The following is a 17,722-nucleotide window of genomic DNA, read 5'->3' as shown; positions in this document are numbered from 1 at the left end:
GAGGCAATTTTGTGTCATTGTATCAGACTAAAGCATCTTATTAAATGATTATAAAATATCTTTAAATGCATTTTTAAAATGAAGTCCTTAAGAACGATTTTAGGAAACTGAAAGATTTACATTTACTGTAATACAAAATTTTAGCCCCACAAGTCTTCAAAATATAATTAACTCAGAGAAGTCTCATAAATCAAGATAGAGAATTAATGACCACATAGAGAAAATTTAAGAAACAATAATTGATTTTTTAATAGAGAAGAGATCATTTAAGCAACCACAGCTATTACCCAAATAATTATTTTTCTCCTAATGGCTACAGACCATTGTGCATGAAAATGATAACACGCAACTTGCACTTGTTCTAGAGGAAGTCACACGATTTCTACAAAATTTCTGCGCATTAGGGTGAAAGATTTGCTGTTGCTTTTTAATATATTATGGTATAGGGATGGCAAGCAAATTTACAGAGGCATTTTGAAGCATAAAATGAGGTATACATTTTCAAGCTTGAGAATTCTTACTTTAAAATATACTAGAGGAGCCAGTCTCTTTGTCTTTGCTCTGCCCCAGACATAGTGAAAGATTGTGCCAGCAAAGGCCATGTTAAAGAGAGGACTCAAAAGAGCACAGGAAGATACAGAACCTCATCACCTCACTGCAAAAGTTACATGTACATTGGATTTTGGTAAATTCAACATTCTTTCCCTTTTTATTTTCTAGAATCACAATTTCAGAAATGCTTTAATTTTCTTCTTTTCTCCTTCCTTCATTTCCCTTCCTCCTTTCCTTCCTTCTGTTCTTTCTTGTTTTAATTTCCCTTCAAGTAGTGGTAAGTAAGTAGCATTTGTTAGTGACTGGAAAATAAATGCTATAATGCACTATGTAAATGGAACGAAACTATCTTATTTTATGATTAGATGCTCTGGGTGCTTTATGTTCAGTTATTTCATTTAATCATCATATCTATTCAGCGAATTAGTTATTATTACTGGTAATTATAACGTTAATAAAATCAATGTCATGATAAATGATTTTTGGAAAGTAAAGAACCATTTCATAGTTGTGTGCTTTGCAGTTTCTGAGTTTTGCATAATACGATTGTTTAAGTCAAGGGCTACCCTTATTTATTATTATTTTTTTTAATGTAGGCTCCACATCCAGTGTGGAGCCCAACATGGAGCTTGAACTTACGACCCTGAGATCAAGACCGGAGCTGAGATTGAGTCTGATGCTTAACTGACTGAGCCAACCAGGAGCCCCGGGGCAACTTTTTAATTAGAGAACAAATTAAGTGTGAACTCAAGAAAGGGACAAAAGTCAACTAAAAGGCACAAGTGATTCAGCTTGTCTCACTGGTCAGTAAACTAGTCTCTGGAAGTCCCTAGGGCTACTCTTGATACATGATACATCAGTCAGGTCTTATTTCTGTCTGCTGCAGGCACTGGCTCATAGACTTTTTCTTGTTTTTAAAGAGATTGCCAACTCAGTTTCTGTAGCAAAGAGAACTTAGGGGAAGTTTCCTTCACATGATTCTTTGCTCAGCTAATTCAGAAAAGAGAAGCAATAAAATTGCTTCATTGGTGTCACAGAAGCTGCATGAAGGGCTAAAATGTAAGTTTTCAATAGGCTCTTTTGCTATTGTATAGGCAGCCTAAAGGAAAAGTCTTAGAGACTCAGATGCAACTGTTTACAGGCAGTTAATAGCTCAGTGGTCAAATTATGGTGCTAATGAATTTGGTTTATGAGTTCAAACCCATGTACACTCCTAGGGAGTATTGGCTACTTCACTGGCCACATGTATGACCTGTGGAAGGGTCAGTGCAAACCCATCCTCATTCCTTGAAAAACAAATCAGCCTATGAGCTAATAATCAGTGGTATCTTTTTTTCATATGAAGGTCATCATTACATGCATTGCCCCTGTAAACATACCACCAAATATTTGGATTCAGGGAATTTTGCAAGTTTAGTACTTTGTGAACATGAGCCATAGGATTTTGCAAATGATTCTTATTACCAAAATTCAAGAGGAAAGACCCACTCTGTAAGATTCAGATGTTCCTAGTGTAGAGTGTAGATTATAGATTTGACCTATTTCTTCAGCAGACAAAGGGTGGATATAGCAGAAGACTCTCTTCTTTACCCTGGCTCCCAAGTGGAATTCTGCTTTATCTCCTAGGCATTTCCAACTTGTCACGTTCCCCAGCAACTGCCTCTGGGAAGTAATATTATAGTTTTATAATGACATACAACCACTGGCATATTTCCCCCCAAAAAACTTTGGGGAGTGTATCAGAAAGGCCTGACATTATTGGGTGCAAATAGTGAAATTCTGTCATGTGAGCTATGAGCTTCTATGACTTCTGTAAGAACTTCTAGGGGTTAACTTGCACTGATTACCCTTGAATCCTCAAGGGAAAGCATTTTTTCAGTATTCCCAGAAATTAATTCAGGACTGATGAATTCAGTTGAATGGACAGATTTGGGAAATAAGAGACGCCATCTTAGGACATCAGAAATTGAGATGGCGGAGGGAAATCACTCTCTCTTACTGCTCTCTGCTACTGATCTGGCCAGAAACCATTTTGCCGTGTGGGGGCTGTTTGACAAATGGTTCCGGGGGTGGGATTAAAATCCTTGTCTATTTCCACCAGACAGGAGCCCATGAGCTCCCATTACGGGTGCTGCTGGAAACTCACTGTACACACAAAGGACGATTACCAATGAGGCCCCACTGCTACCATTTGCTCAGACTGATTACTTGTGAAAATTAGTCCTCAAATGTATACTTACTAAAACTTCACTGATTATCCCAACAAAATTAGAATTCTTTATCCTCTAAGAGGTTCTTCTCCAGAGCTGAGATACATTAACACACAATTTTATAATTTTCGACCTATTTTACCTCAGTATGAGCTTTCATAATAATAAGGATACCTTTTCAAGAGCTTGAACAAATATGCTCAAATGAGGAGAAAGCTAAGCCATTATCCTGAGTTCAGTTTGAAAGAGTACCTGGCAGAGTGTGGGGTTGGGGAAAGTTTTTAGCAGAAAAACAGCGTATCCTTATAGATACATTTTGTTGTTGTTGTTACTTCTACAGAGCAGAACAGCCAGAACAGACTTTTCTCCTGTAGGTCTCCTCACCAAGATTGGTAATTAGGGCCATTTTCAATATTCTCGTGCAGAAACTCAGAACTAGTTTATTCTCCCTACAAACTTACCTTTTCTAAGTAGGTATAGCTCCAAATTTTCCCATCAGCCCAAGTTCTTGAAATTATTTTTCCGCTCTGGTCATATTCCATTTTTTCATTCCATGTCCCTCTTTGAATAAACGTCACCAAACCCGAAGGTGAATATGTGATGTTCACTTCATTATATCGGCTTACGGGAGACCACAGAATAGGTCGCCCAGTCTGGTCATAAAGAATTCGAAGGGTGAATTTCCGGTGGTCATCGTAGATCTTTCCCGTGCGAGTTATATGATCAAAATCTATGGAGAGCAGGTTTCGGTTATGGGCCTGCAAAACAGATATGAGACCTATTTTAAGCACTGCTTTGGTTCCTCTCATCAAGTGCATTCACAATCATGAAGCCACCACCTTAAATCCACCCGGAGCTAAAGACAAAAGAAGATGTTGGGGGTGGGGAGGAGGGAAGGCCAGTTATGGGCGGTTTTCAGGCAAAGCATAGTAACCGGGTATGGTTTTTATGCAGATTTAGATCCTCGCCTTTCCCACTGATGAGAGTTTCCAGAGACTTAGAGCCATCCTCTTTTTTCTGGTACAGAGAGGAAGACACCCTTACAAATGGAGATTTCCCTTACAAACATAGATGCCTCTTACAAGAGGGTAACTTCCACTCAGTTTTCGGAGCTTCTGAGTCGGCTGTTTCTTAAAATCAGCCCAGGGGCGCCTGCGTGGCTCAGTCGGCTGAGCGGCCCGCTTTTGGTTTTGGCTCAGGTCCTGATCTTGGGGTCATGATCTCCGGCTGGTGGGATCAAGCTCCTTACCGGGCTCCCGAGGCTGAGCGTGGAGCTTGGTGGGGATTCTCCCGCTCCCTCTGCCCCCCAACTGCGCATGCGCATACATGCGGGCACTCTCGGGGGGCGGGGGGGAATCAGCCTAAAATAATCTTTATGCCAAAAAGGCATATTTTAGGGTGGCAAATTCTGCTCTCCTCCAAACAAAAAAGGAGAGACTTTGAGAAATGTCAACAGCAGTGGTCCGGGAATCAGGAGCCATTTCATTAGCTGCTTGTCTGTGTACCAGTCATTTCTTCTATCGGAGGCTTAGTTTTCTTAACTGTGAAATGGGAGTGATATTACCAGTTCCTACCACACAGTTGTGCTAAGAATTAAATAAGATTACATATACAGGTACTGCGAAATGTAAAAATAATATTGGTAATTGTTATTTTAAAAATATAATGATTACTTTTCTCATTTAGGTTAGGCTTTTGAATGGGTCCGTGTGTCAGATTCCAAGGTGATTGTAGTTTGGTGTACTAGATCTATATCTGTAGGAATTGTCAACATGATCCAGAACAGAATGTTAAATATCTGGCTAATGAGGAAGGGAGAAAAAAACCAACATTAGGGCTTGACTACATTAATCAGAGTTGAACTACACAGATTCACTCGCTACTCAACTAAACTTTATGTTCATTTTTAATTTTTGTGGTCAAGGATCCTTTTAAATATCTGAAAGCTACATACACACTGTGTCCCCAGGAAAATGCACATAAACACATACATGTAGATTATAAATAAAATCTCAAGGGGGCTCTGAAACCCAATCGTAAAACCTCTAGGGGTCTCCAGAGTCCAATTTTAAAATCTCCGTTCAGAAAGAGATTTTTTAAATTTTTTTATTTTTATTTTTAAAATTGAGATATAATTGACATAGAACATTATATGAGTTTCAGGTGTACAACATAATGATTCAGTATTTGTATATATTGTGGAATGATCACCACAGTAAGTCTAGTTAACATCCATCACCACACATAGTTACAAATTTTTTTCTTGTGATGAGAAATTTTAAGATCTACTCTCTCAGCAACTTTCAAATATACGATACAGTATTATTAACTATAGTCACCATGCTGCTCATTACATCCCCAGGACTTCTTTATTTCATAACTGGAAGTTTACACTTTTGACCACCATCACCCATTTCCCTCCCTGCCCCCTACCCCCTGCCCCCAAACCACCAATCTGTTCTCTGTGTCTGAGTTCCGGTTTTGTTTTTTGTTTTTTTTAAGATTCCACATATAAGATCCAAACAGAATTTTTTTGTCTTAGTAGCTAGATAACTGTGAAGGGGAGCAGGATATGCCACCCAAAACATGCCACCTTGTATGCATGTGTATTATTTTGAGCTGAGGTCAATCAAGACCCAGCAGGCTCAAGAAAAACTTTCACCTCTTCCTTAACTACCTAAAAGAATTTAGATAGGGGTCCTGGCTCGGGAAGAGAGCTATTACCGGAGATTACTTTGTATTTGAATGACTTATCTGTATGGCAGAACAAACATCCAATTACCAAACGTCTGCTCTTATTCTTGTCCTGTGAATTACCCTCCTCTCCTTTGAAGCCCCAGGCCCCTCTCCCGTTCCTTAGTTCAGGATGGTATCTAAGCCTCATATTGCCTTGACTGTCTTTGAGCCTCTTGTGTTTTTGTGGAGCTTCCATAAATACAAAATTAAATTTCTTTTTCTCTCATTAATCTGTCTCATGTAAATTTTATTAGACCAACCAAAGAACCTAGAAAGGAAGAACCTAGAAAACCCACGTTCTCATTTCAAAGTCCAGTCTTCCCTTGCTCACTTTGGTTTTCAAAAGTTTCCTCAAACACCACTCTCCATCATAAAAGTGATGTTTTTTCGTTGTAGAAAAATTGGAAAATAAAGAAATACAAAAAGAAATAATTACCTGTAATCTCACCCTCCAATGCTAATCACTGCTAATATTTGGCTGCATTCCATTTATCTCTCTTTTATGCATAATCTGTTTATACACTCAAAAAATACAACTAGGATTGTACTTAAAAGTCCTGTGTCCTACTTTTAGCTAATGTTTTATCTTGAGCATTCCTCGTATTATTATATATTCTTAACATGTGGATTTTAATGGTTGTATAGTATCTTCTTACATGATAATTATTTATCCTTTCTGCTATTGTTGGAAGTTAGAGTTTTTATTTTCTATTATTCTTTCATATTTCATATTTTGCTGAACATTTTTGTAAATGAGTATTTCCTTAATACAGAACGCAAGAAGTGAAATTACCAGGTGAAGTGATAAGAATATATCAAAGACTCCTGATGCAACATGAATCATTACTTTATAGTGCATGAAGCTTCTACAAATTTATACTTCCTTTAAGTAGTAGTGGGGGAGCCCATCTTATTCCATCCTTACCAGCATCAAGTAAGTGTTGGCATTGTTAGTAAATTTTTCTCAATATCAGAGTGGGAAAATGGTATGTTACTGTAGTTTAAATTTGCATTTATTTGCTAACTAGTGAGGCTGAACCTTTTTGAATGTCTATTGGCGACATGTACGTCCTCTATGAATTGTCTACTCATGAGGTTTTTTTTTTTCATTTTTCTATTGGGGTATGGCACTTTGCTTTAAAAAAAAATCTCTTTTGGTTCAGTTTCTTCATCAGCCAGCTGGGGCTAATAATATTTGCCCTTAATTTTGAGCTTCTGGGAAAAAAAAAAAAGGACCTATCAAATGTTCCATGACATGAAATCTATCCAGAAGACTAGAGATTAGATACTTAAATTATTTGAAAGGAAATGCTGTTAGTCTCAGAGGTAGTTTAATTCGGGGAAAGAGACACACACAGATTAGGAATCAGGACTCTTTAAACCATCTGTAGCCAATGTGTGCAGTATTGTAGTGCATAAATATACAGCAACCTGCTGTTATTACCTAAAAAGTGATAGTGAAGCACATGTTTTCTGTCTTTTGATACGCAGGGCTTGGAAACCGATATGTAACCAGGTGTTCTTTCCTCAACTACCTTTCCTGTGGTTTTATAGCCACATATCTCCAACTGTAATAACGCTCATTTACAATAGCTGTAAAATATCCATGTACTCCCAGAGACGGTTGTAACTGTTACAATTTATGTTATAATGATAGTTAAAGAGCCAAAGTAACAAGTGATTTCCAGTTCAACTAAATTTGTGGTTTTATTTGTCTGATAGATTAAGTTTACTACTCAAGAACATATTTCTTAATAAAGTCATTACAGTTATACAAGCAGGGATCAGATCACTGTTAAGTGGTACAAAGCAAGCAGAGGAAGACAGCCTAATGTTCTTTCTGTGCTTGTCAATACGTCGGCAACCATGCTTCTCTTTTTCAAAATAAAGTACTCTGAAACTCAGATGCTGTGGAAAAACTATTATCAAAGGTTTGGAAGGTGTGATATTGTGATTTATAAGAAATGTATATTTGGTCTTGGACCCTGTTGCATGCACAGAGCTCCTGAAACCCTTGGAATCTCCTGTGATAAGAGTGATAAAGCTGCCTTTTGTTATGTTAACGAGGTGACTTTTGGAAGCCTCTCAAGTAACCTAAGAATGGGGGCTGGTTGCCGGGGAAACCAACCACATGATTAGAGGGTTAGAACTTTGAGTACCTCCCTCCAAACCTCTGGAGAAGGGTGGAGTGGCTGGAGGTTGAATCAATTGCCAATGGCCAATGATTGAATCAATCATTCCTAAGTAATGAAACCTCTGTAAAAACCCAAAGGACAGGCCAGAGAGCTTCGGGGTTGGTGAACAAGTGGAGACGCTGGGAGAGTGGAGCATCTGGAGAGCACAGAAACTCCGCACCCTTTCCCCATACCCCGCCTTCTGCATCCTTCCATCCGGTTCTTCCCGGGTTATATCCTTTTATAATAAATTGGTAATTTCATAAGCAAAATGTTTCTCAGTTCTGTGAGCTGCTCTAGCAAATTAATCAAACCCAAGAAAAGGGTTGTGGGAACCTCTGATTGATAGCCAGTCCATCAGAGGCACTGGTAACAACTTGGACTTGGTGACTGGCATCTGAAGTAGCAGGCAGGAGGCAGTTTTGTAGGACTGAATCTGTAACCCACGGAATCGGATGCTATTTCTTGGTAAATAGGGTCAGAATTGAACTGAATTGTAGGACAGCCAGCTGGTGTCCCCAGAATTGCTGGTTGCTGTGGGGAACTCCAGCTCCCACATTGGCACTGGGTCCAGCAACCCAAAAGAGAAGGTACTGTAACATTCGGCTCAGAGCTGAAAGGGGGTGAAGGAATAGAAGATGCCACAGAGTCCCCCTGAGTCTCCTGTGGAAACTATGTGTGAGGAGGCTTGGAAGGAGTATGCTTGCCCAGGTGGGCTCTCCCATCGCCATCCGTGAGTGCTTATATGCTCCAGCCATTGCGGAGGAATCCAAGCTAAAGCTGATTGCCTATGATTGTTGGGGTCATAAGCAAGGTTGGGAAAGCTCCACGTTCATACAAACACTAGTTTGCCTGAAAGACAATAATCGCCTTTGACCTAAGTGTGGGCCATCCATTTTTATTTCCACTTGCATGGGGGCAGAATTTGTCACCCCAAAATATGCCTCTTTGGCATAAGGATTATGTTAGGCTGATTATTTTTAAGAAACAGCCTCAGGAGAAGCTCTTAAAAAACTGTTAAGTTACCCATTTGCATTTAGAAGGGGAATTTCCATTTGTAAAGGTGTTTCTCTGTACCAGAAAGTGGGGAATGACTAAATCTGTAGAAACTTTTAGCAATGGAGAAGGTGAGGATTTAAAAGTGCACAACAACCGCATCCTTGTTTATTGTCACTTTCCTGGTAACCTCCCATAACTGACTCTCCACCTCCAGCATCTTTTGTCTTTAGCTGGGGATGTTACTTAAGGTATTGGCTTTAGCTATTTGGGGATCTACTCAGTTTTCCTGGGTCTCTCATGTACATAGGAGGTATACATGTTATTCAACTTATGCTTGTTTTTCTCCTCTTAATCTGTTTTATGTCAGTTTATTACACCAGCCAAAGAACTTAGAAGGGTAGAAAGAAATTGTTTTTCTCCCCAACACACTCTTCCTCCAAACAGTCTGCACCAATTCTTGTGCTGGAAAAGTGGGGGCAAAGAAAGGGATGAAATTTGGTAATAGCCCCAAGTTAAAAGGGGTCTCTTTGGACAGGTTGCACATTGAACGAGACCTCTGAGTTTGACAACAGCCGTATGTTGGGGGTAAGAAACCTGGACTTGGTAAAAATTTTCCATAGGGTAAGAAGTTATACTTTAATTCATCCTTTGGTTTTCCTTATATATTTTTTTTCAGCTTTGCTAAGGAGAAGTAAGGAGAAGGGCTTGCTTTTTGATCATACTTGGACCAGAAAGGAAAGAGGGAAGTGGAGTGCCCTAGGGAGCCTTGGGTAGTGTTTCCGGCAGAAATCAAAGTGGTTGGAAAGGGTGGGTACAGGCAGAAGCTCCAAAGAAAAGTGTCTTTTGTCTCCACTCAGAGCCTTTTCTTGCTCCTTCCTAGAATTTGTGTTTTAATTGCTTAAGAGAAAGTCCTTTCAAACCTTCCAATTGAAGACTCATTCAATTAGTAGGATAAAGAGATATTAAGTTGCTTGCTGATATTTGACTGTTTTTGGCCTACAAAAAGGGCAATTTGCTATGGTTCAACTGAACATATTTTATATATCTTATTATTATATTATATATTATATAAATATATAATTATATCTATAAAGACACATACACAAAATGTATTGGACTCTAAGGAAGTTATGATTATGGCAGTTGATTTCTTTTTTTTTTAAAGATTTATTTATTTTAGACAGAGAGAGAGTGCTTGTACATGAGCGGGGGTGGGGGGGAGGGACAGAGGGAGAGAGAAAATCCTCAAGCAGACTCCCCGCTGAGCGTGGAGGCTGACTTGGGGCTCGATCTCAGGACCCTGAGATCATGACCAGAGCTGAAATCAAGAGCTGGCCACCTAACTGACTGAGCCACCCAGGAGCCCCATGATTTCTTCAACAAAGAAGAGAAGGCTGAATTTTCAAGGATGCTATCTAGCATTTCAGCTCACAGTGCAACTGAATCAACCTGTTAACTTTTGCTGAAGAAGTCGGAAGGTGAATAAGTGACATGGGCCAAATAATCACATCACAGTTTGGGAGATGCACTGTATTTAATTTCCATGAATTTATGAGAATGGATAGAAAAGTCACAGCCGATTTTAAATTAGTACATGCTACTCTACACTCACTGGTTTTAAGGTAATTAGTACTTAATTAGAAATCAATCAGTACAATGCTACAGATTTTAATCTTTGTTGATAATTGTTAGGCTGACGATCAAAACCATACTTAGGCTTGCTTTTATTTCACAGATTTGCCTATAAATGAACAGGGCATGTGTTAGCATCAGCTGCTACTACCCCATCTGGAATTTCCTTTTACCTTTTTTTTCTTTTTTTACTCCCAAGACACTCTCCTTACCTTGCCAGCCCACAAAATCTTAGTGCCAGTAGGGATCTTGGGACATGGGCTATTGAGTTGACCTGCCTGGGTTCAAATCCTGCTATCACCACATACTAGCTGTGTGTGACCTCACTGTGCCTCTTCCTTCCTTCTTTCCTTCCTTCCTTTTAGAGAGAGAGGGGGTTGCAGAGGGAGAGAGAGAGAGAATCTTAAGTAGGCTCCACACCTAGGGCCAAGTCCAGTGCAGGGATTGACATGGGGCTTGACCTCACCACCCTGAGATCAAGACCTGAGCTGAAACCAAGAGTCGGATGCTTAACTAACTGAGCCACCCAGGTGCCCTGTCTCTGTGCCCATTTCTTAATCTGTACAATGAAAATGATAATAATAGTACCCACCTGATAAAGTGTTATGAGTACTAAATGAGTTAATATATGGCATTACACATAGTAAGACCTCTGAATGTTAGCTGCTTAATTACGATCAGTTGTGAAAATGCTACTAATGATAGAGATTGCACAGCCCATATCCCTCATTTCATAGATGGGAAAAGTGGTGCCAAATTATGGGCATACCAGTTCTTCCTCAAAATCTTGTTCATTCTGCTCACCTGACTTCTGCCATATCATTTAACTTGGATGCTTTTTGCATTATATTGATTTGCTCTTGTTTAAATACTTTCCTGTTGGTGAATTCATTTGCGAAACCATACAATAGACACTTGAGGTTTTTTGTACCAAATCATTAATGTTTATATGCATGTGGAATAGTATGTGAAATAATACTTTCTTCCTAGTTATCTTAGCGGGGCTGAGACAAGATTAACAAATAAACGAGTTTCTATGATTTGAAGGCCCCAAGAATGCCCTGACCCCCAAAAATCAACTCTGCCCAGTTGCCTGAAATCTCCTGTCTCCTGGTGACTCCTTAGGGGTAGACACACTGTTACTTGGGACTAAGAACCATAGATATATTTTTAGAATAGATTCATCTATCTGCAAGCAGCCTCCTTATCTAAATTTTCACAAAATAAATCCCTCCAGCAAACCTGGGGAGAAGGAAGTTAAAATAGCATGAAGCAAATGTGAACTCCAACTCTGAGCAGCCTGCAGCTGTGTGCCCTGTCAGCAAAGGCATTTTCTGAGAACGGAGGGAGATGCTGGAACCCTGTTGGCTGCCTCCCAAATTCCCCATCATTTGTCAGCCTGGGACCCTGTGTTGCATCTGGGCTTGTTTGCCCTTTCAGAGCGCCGATCACGTATGAACATGTTGCACTGAAAAACCAATCTACCCCGTTCTCAGTTATCTTTGAGTGGCGAGGGGACAAAAATCAATGGTGAGGGTTTTAGATTAGTCTTTGCTTCATTTTGCTTGTAACCACATAATCATCTTACTTGATTTTATTACTTTGGTTTGAAGTGCTAAGCTTCCTGGACTCTTTTTTTTTCTTTTCATAAAGGAGGCTGCAGGGCAGGGGTTTTGCTGTAACCTCACATCGCAGTCTGTGAAATCTTGTGAAGAGCTCTGGGATCCAGCACTGGGCTGCGTCTCCTAGAACGGCGTTATTATCCGTGGAGGTGGCAAGGTGCAAGCCAGGTGAAGTTCCTAAACTGGTTTGCTGTGGGTGAATGTCCAATTCATTTACAACGGCTTCCATTGTGATCTAATCTCTAATTTCTCCATTGTAAAGGGAAATGTATTTATGGGGACAGGCTGATGCAGCAGATCAGATACACGGACTGGTTGTAAAAGTACTTTGCAAGGAAGATGATTCAAACACACCTCAGGTTGGGGGGAAATGGATTTTTAAAATAGAGGAAATCTCAGGATGTTAGTGTGATTTGTTTCACTTAATGGAGCTGGTGCAGGACGGCCCAGAGGTAACAAATCCCTTGCTTGCCCAGGCTGAGCAGGATATCACGTTTTTCAGCAGTCTGCCTTGTTCACCTTGAAGGGGACCCTGACTTTGTATGCAAAAAACCCACCAGTCACTGAAGAAGAGCAACGCTTGTTGCTTTATCTCCAAGAGAAGTCTATCCTTTTCTGTGTTCTCTTTGAGCTAGAAGGTCTAGGGTGGATGTGATCAGTAGCTTTTTGGAATGCCCATCATGTTACCCAATGGGCCTATAAATGAACCTGTCATTTTTGTGCCTGAACAATTAGTGTTTTATGACCTGCTGTCCAAGCACACTTAAAAATGACAATCACACCTTTGTTTGGTTTTTCAAAGAGGAGTCCTATTTCCTACTGTACAGCCGGGGTTTCTATGTTCTGTGACTATCTGGACCTGGGATTCTGTCTCAAGAGCTCTGGTACACCCACTTGTACTTGCTCTGGAATGGCTGCCCCACCAGGAGAAATAAATGATTCAGTCCAAGGCCTTGAGGTACTTGAGGACACCCGAGAGGCTTATTCTTTACATGAATGCTTACAAATGGATCACTGTCTATCTGGCCCAGAAAGAGAGAACGTTACATCTTGTGCTATCTGCTTGCCCCTTGAAAAGCTACCAGAAATGAAGGGGCACCATCTCTGAAATAATAAACTCAGCAGGGAAAGAGAATTTTGCCTTGTCAAAACTGGATTCACACCTACGTAAGGGGAGCATATTCCTTCCATTAAATTGGATTTGCTTAATCTGGGGGAACTGAGGCAGCAGTGTAAACAAAAATGCATGAGGATGGGGAGAGAAGGTAAGAATCAGCCAGTTAAACAGCTTCCCTTCTCTGGCCTCTTCCACACTTTCCCTGCCTGGAGGCCAGCCAGTTGTCCTGTACCACCCACATGTGCCAGTACATTAGAGTCGATTATTTGTCTCTTTTTGTCAGCATTGAAATGAGGAGTCAGGCCCTGCCAAGGTGGCTCCACTGAGTGGGGCAATGATTTATAGATTAATTATTTTAAGGAACAAGGCAGCACAGCATGATGTAGTGGAAAGAGTGCTGCGCTAGGCGAAGACCTGCATTTTAGTGCTGGCTCTGATCCTTAATAGCTGTTTGACTTTGGGCAAATCACTTAACCTCTCTGGGCCTTAGTCTCCTTATCTGTAAATTGGGAATAACAACAGTTGATGGTTGTGGTGATCAAATAAAATCCTGGCTATGAAAGCATTTTGTTAACTCTAAGGCACTAAACATGTAGAGGATTGCTGTTAGGTTTCTAGGGACATGCATGGTAACACCACTCAGCTGAGAAGGGGCTCCATTCTGTCGCAGGACCTCAGGAAGTGCCCTGGAAGTCACATAGAAGAGAAAGTCCTGAATTTGTTACCCTTATAAGCAGTTCCACAGATCTGCTCAACTATACCACAGGAAAGGAAATGGGTCAATTATAAATAGAATCAACTAAATAACACTTCACTCCTTACACTAAAGAGCCCCCAAATGTTTTATGACCTTTAGCTTTTCAACATTAAGAACACTTTGGGATATGAGGTGTAAACTAGAGTTTAGAATTTCTCCATTATCTGTGCACATGGAGGGGAGAAAATGGTGGGTTATCTTAGAAAGTGGAAAACCCCAAAGTCACATAGCACAGGATGGGTTATCCTAAAGAATGGGAAAACCCAAAGGCACATAGTGTATGATATGGTTCATAATGTTTTATTGAGGCTATAAACTGGAGGAGGCACTAAGAGATCATTTATTTGATACAATTATTCTATGATGAATCCATGAGGTTGATAAGCCATGTGTAGATGGTTCTTACTTTGCTCTAGAATGATATTTTCATTTCACAGGTGAAGAAAATAAAGGCATTTGTTTTCTTTCTTTCTTTTTTTAATTAAGTAGGCTCTATACCCAGAATGGAGCCCAGTGAGGGGCTTGAACTCACAACCCTGAGATCGAAATCTGAGCCAAGATCAAGAGTCAGACGCTTAACTGACTGAGCCACCCAGGTGCCCCAATAAAGGCATTTCTTAAGCCAGGTCGACTAACTTCCCCATCTAGAGCTCTACCCAGGAGATACCATTTCTAGAATTCGGACAGAAACCTTCACTGCTTCCCACAGAGAGAGGTGTGTGTGTGATTATGTGCACTGGTTTTACTTCTCAATTCAGTAGCACATCAGTGGTAAATATTCTGATAGAGACTGGCGATAGAATCAAAACATGCAAATTGACTTGTGCATGTAGACAACTTTAGTGGCATTACAAAGACCACCGAAGTCTGTTTCTATGGGTCACCAATACAAGTGATTGAAAAAGAGTACTGTCGTGCATTATTTTGTCCATATCATGCCTTTGGACTGGTTGGACTGTTTCTTGCTGGAACTGGGTGGTTGTCTGGCGTTGTATTTCCACAGCCTAAAGGTTACCACATTTTCACTGTGAGCGAATTTGTACCGTTAGTGAAGAAAATGCAAGCATTCCAGGTATCCCAGCGTGACACAGGTGCTTGAAGCAGGCCTGGCCTCAATTGTGAGTGATTGTTTCCCTCGGGCTGGCAGTTGCTCTGGGGGTGATACTGAATGTTACTATATTTGGAAAGTTGGTCACATCATCCGAACATTGGTTAATGCTTAAGAAGGAACAGGTAGACACAGTGCTGTGGTGGTTGTAGGCTTTGTGTGCTGCAGAAAGGCAGGTTTGACAGGGATCTCTGGCTAGCTGCAGTGAATTGTGCTTGGTAAGGACTTAGAAACCACCACCCCCCCGCCCCCTGCCCCGGACAAACCTTTAATTTCCTCCAGGCAGCTCTTCTCTGAGCACCACTAGTCCAATCTCAGTACTGGTCCTTTACCCCTTTGGCCCTTAGTAATGTATTCACGGCAATGATATTATTCACTGATTTTTTCCTTTTAACTTGGCTTTGTCTGAAAGTTGCCTTATGTCTCGCATCCTTGTGTGTGTGCCTGCCTGTTCTTTCCACACGAAGTATAAACTATCCCCAAAGCAGGGAGCTGGGTCAAGGTAGTGAACCTGATAACCATCTCCCAGGTATGCTGTGAGGGATTCTGGAGGGCCTCCTGACTAAACACATTTCTCCACCCAGACTTTCTGGGTGCCTGAAATTGCTACTATTAGAGCACTTTAGCTGGCTAATGACAAAGAAAGCTCCTATTAGAATGTTCATTTAAGGATACTGAACCATTATCAGCCATTAGCACCCTCTCTTGAATTAGTACATCATATAAGCTAGTCAGTCACCTAGAAAAGCTTTGTTGCAATGGGACTTCAGATTAGGGCAGCTCTGCGGTTTTCGAACATAAAACAGAAGTTCTATATCTTGCATCTGGTCAAGCCTTACCCTCAGTCTCCTTTCAAAAGCTGAAATGTTGCCTTTGTTTTGCTCCTTGCGCTGCCGCCACTCGATGAGGTTTGCATTGTGCTCTCCGGGCAGGGAGATGTTGCATTTGCCCAGGGTGGGGTTGACTGCCCCGGCCAAGATGTGGGGCTCTGAGCTGAGGCTGATCTCCATCCCGCTGGCAAAGGTCACGCGGAGGGAGCCGTCCGGACTCACCCGATAGGTACTCTGGGTATTTTCTGTAGGCAGAAGAGCAAAGGAGGGAGGGGGAAGAAAGGGAAGTGCAGGAAGCAGAGGAGAGACAAGTTTAGATTCGGCGGGAGGCAAGTGTGGGGAAGGATGAGCAGGTGGGTCGCTGTGGACCTAACTGCCTTCTGGGCTAGCCGGCCACACTCACAGGCACATGCACTCTCTGTCCATTTGGGTCTTGTTACTCTCATAGCTGGGCTATCTTGTTCCTTGGATAAAAGATTCCTGTCTAATACTGCAGGCTGTTTTTGGCTTGTCTTTTTCATTTTTAAAGAACTCCCTCACAAAATGCTTCTCTGACTTGGTGGGTTGGCCTCCTTGGTTTGCTATGCTGGGAGATAGGAGAAGAGGATGCAGGTCACCTCGGCATCCTGACTGCCTGGGGACGCGGGCACGGCTGCCGCACCCTGCAAAATGGTTACACTGACAAAGGGTGCTACCGATCCTGTTAGAGTGAACCTGAACTCTGGGCAGTTCTGTGTCTGGCCCCACAACCCAACAAGAGAATCAGTCCTTAATGACTGGGCAGAGAGAAAATTTCTCTGTGTCCGTGTCCCTCTAGCTTCCGAGACATTCTTTCCAAATGCAACCGTTCTCCCTCCCTTGGTCCCTCCCTTCCTTCCTTTGTTTTCTTCTCTCTCTCTCTCTCTCCCTCCCTCCTTCCTTCCTTCCTTCTTTCCCTTCTCCCCCCTTCCTTCCTTTTTCTTCCATTCTTACTTTTCTCTCTGACTAGAATGAGATTTTAATTCTCTCGTTTCACTTATATTCTTCCTTGGTGTGTATCCCAAGTCATCCTTTTTATTCACCCACGTCAGCATTGATTTAGATTGCTAATCTCAGATGGGGCACAGACTTCATTTCTTTCATATAACCCAATCAGGGCCTAAAAGAGCTTTACAAAAGGTGGGTGCTGGGAAATGACTTGAAGGGAGAGCAGATTTGGCAGGGATTGAACCTCACAGCTCCCACAGAGATGTGGCCCAATGTTGGTATGTGAACTTTGTGAATGGGGTGATTTTATTTGGGTTTCAGCCTCCATAGCTGGAAAATAAGGAGAAGAAGCCATCTTCTCAGCCAGAAGTGAATTCTATTTGTTAACGGTGTGCAGAGGTTTGATGGTAGGTTAAGAAAGGTGCCTTTATAGTCAGGTGAAGTGGGAAGTATTCTTACCTTGTTTTAAAATATATATGGTACTAGTTGCTGTCAAGTTGGTTGACATGAGGACATTTTCACGGTTGGAAGTATCTAGTTCCACTTTTGTCAGCTTCTCCAGGTCACTGTGGAAACTGCTGACCTCTCCAGTGGGAAACGTTGCATTGGTCAGATGTCCCTCGGGGTCATACCTGAGGAATGCAACCAATCCCAACTTTGAAGCCTCTTGGCAGTGATAACAGGCCTTTGCAAATAAAAATCACTTGGCAGCTAATACAGTTTAACTTTGAGTGATAACAAGTATTATTAACCTTGTTCAATAAGAAGAAAAAGGTCAGAGGGATGATTAATCAAACGAAGGTATTTCTTGCAGCTTCTGAATTCCTGATGACTTCCTTGAGCTGTGCTGTTTTACAGAAAAAATATATCTAGTAATGAATCACCAGGGTGGAAAACTGATTTATGAATCATGTCCTGCTGTGTGTAATGTTGCAGGGAGGCCTCCGTTTGCAATTTGGGTCGATCCCACTGGATGTGGATAACAAAAGCCAGCAGAGGGTGCTGTTGGCAAAGGAAAA

General features: G+C 41.3%; 1 protein-coding gene across 4 annotated transcripts in view; it reads right to left on the bottom strand.

Annotated features, from left to right (window-relative positions):
• The window catches only part of TENM1 (teneurin transmembrane protein 1), a 541,361-nt gene that overhangs the window by 8,477 nt on the left and 515,162 nt on the right, over positions 1–17,722 (bottom strand). For all 4 annotated transcript variants that reach the window (XM_028122679.1, XM_028122680.1, XM_028122681.1 and 1 more), the window contains 3 exons: positions 17,163–17,335; positions 15,747–15,982; positions 3,224–3,520 (listed from right to left, as the gene is read on the bottom strand). In XM_028122679.1, the coding sequence (XP_027978480.1) occupies positions 3,224–3,520; positions 15,747–15,982; positions 17,163–17,335 (706 nt within the window). The remainder of the gene's footprint in view (positions 1–3,223; positions 3,521–15,746; positions 15,983–17,162; positions 17,336–17,722) is intronic.

Source organism: Eumetopias jubatus, unplaced genomic scaffold, assembly GCF_037043125.1.
Source record: "Eumetopias jubatus isolate StellerSeaLion01/CBP00866 unplaced genomic scaffold, mEumJub1_p1.0 scaffold_11, whole genome shotgun sequence".
In the NCBI taxonomy this organism is placed as follows: Eukaryota; Metazoa; Chordata; class Mammalia; order Carnivora; family Otariidae; genus Eumetopias; species Eumetopias jubatus.
This window is presented reverse-complemented; position numbering and strand designations above follow the sequence as displayed.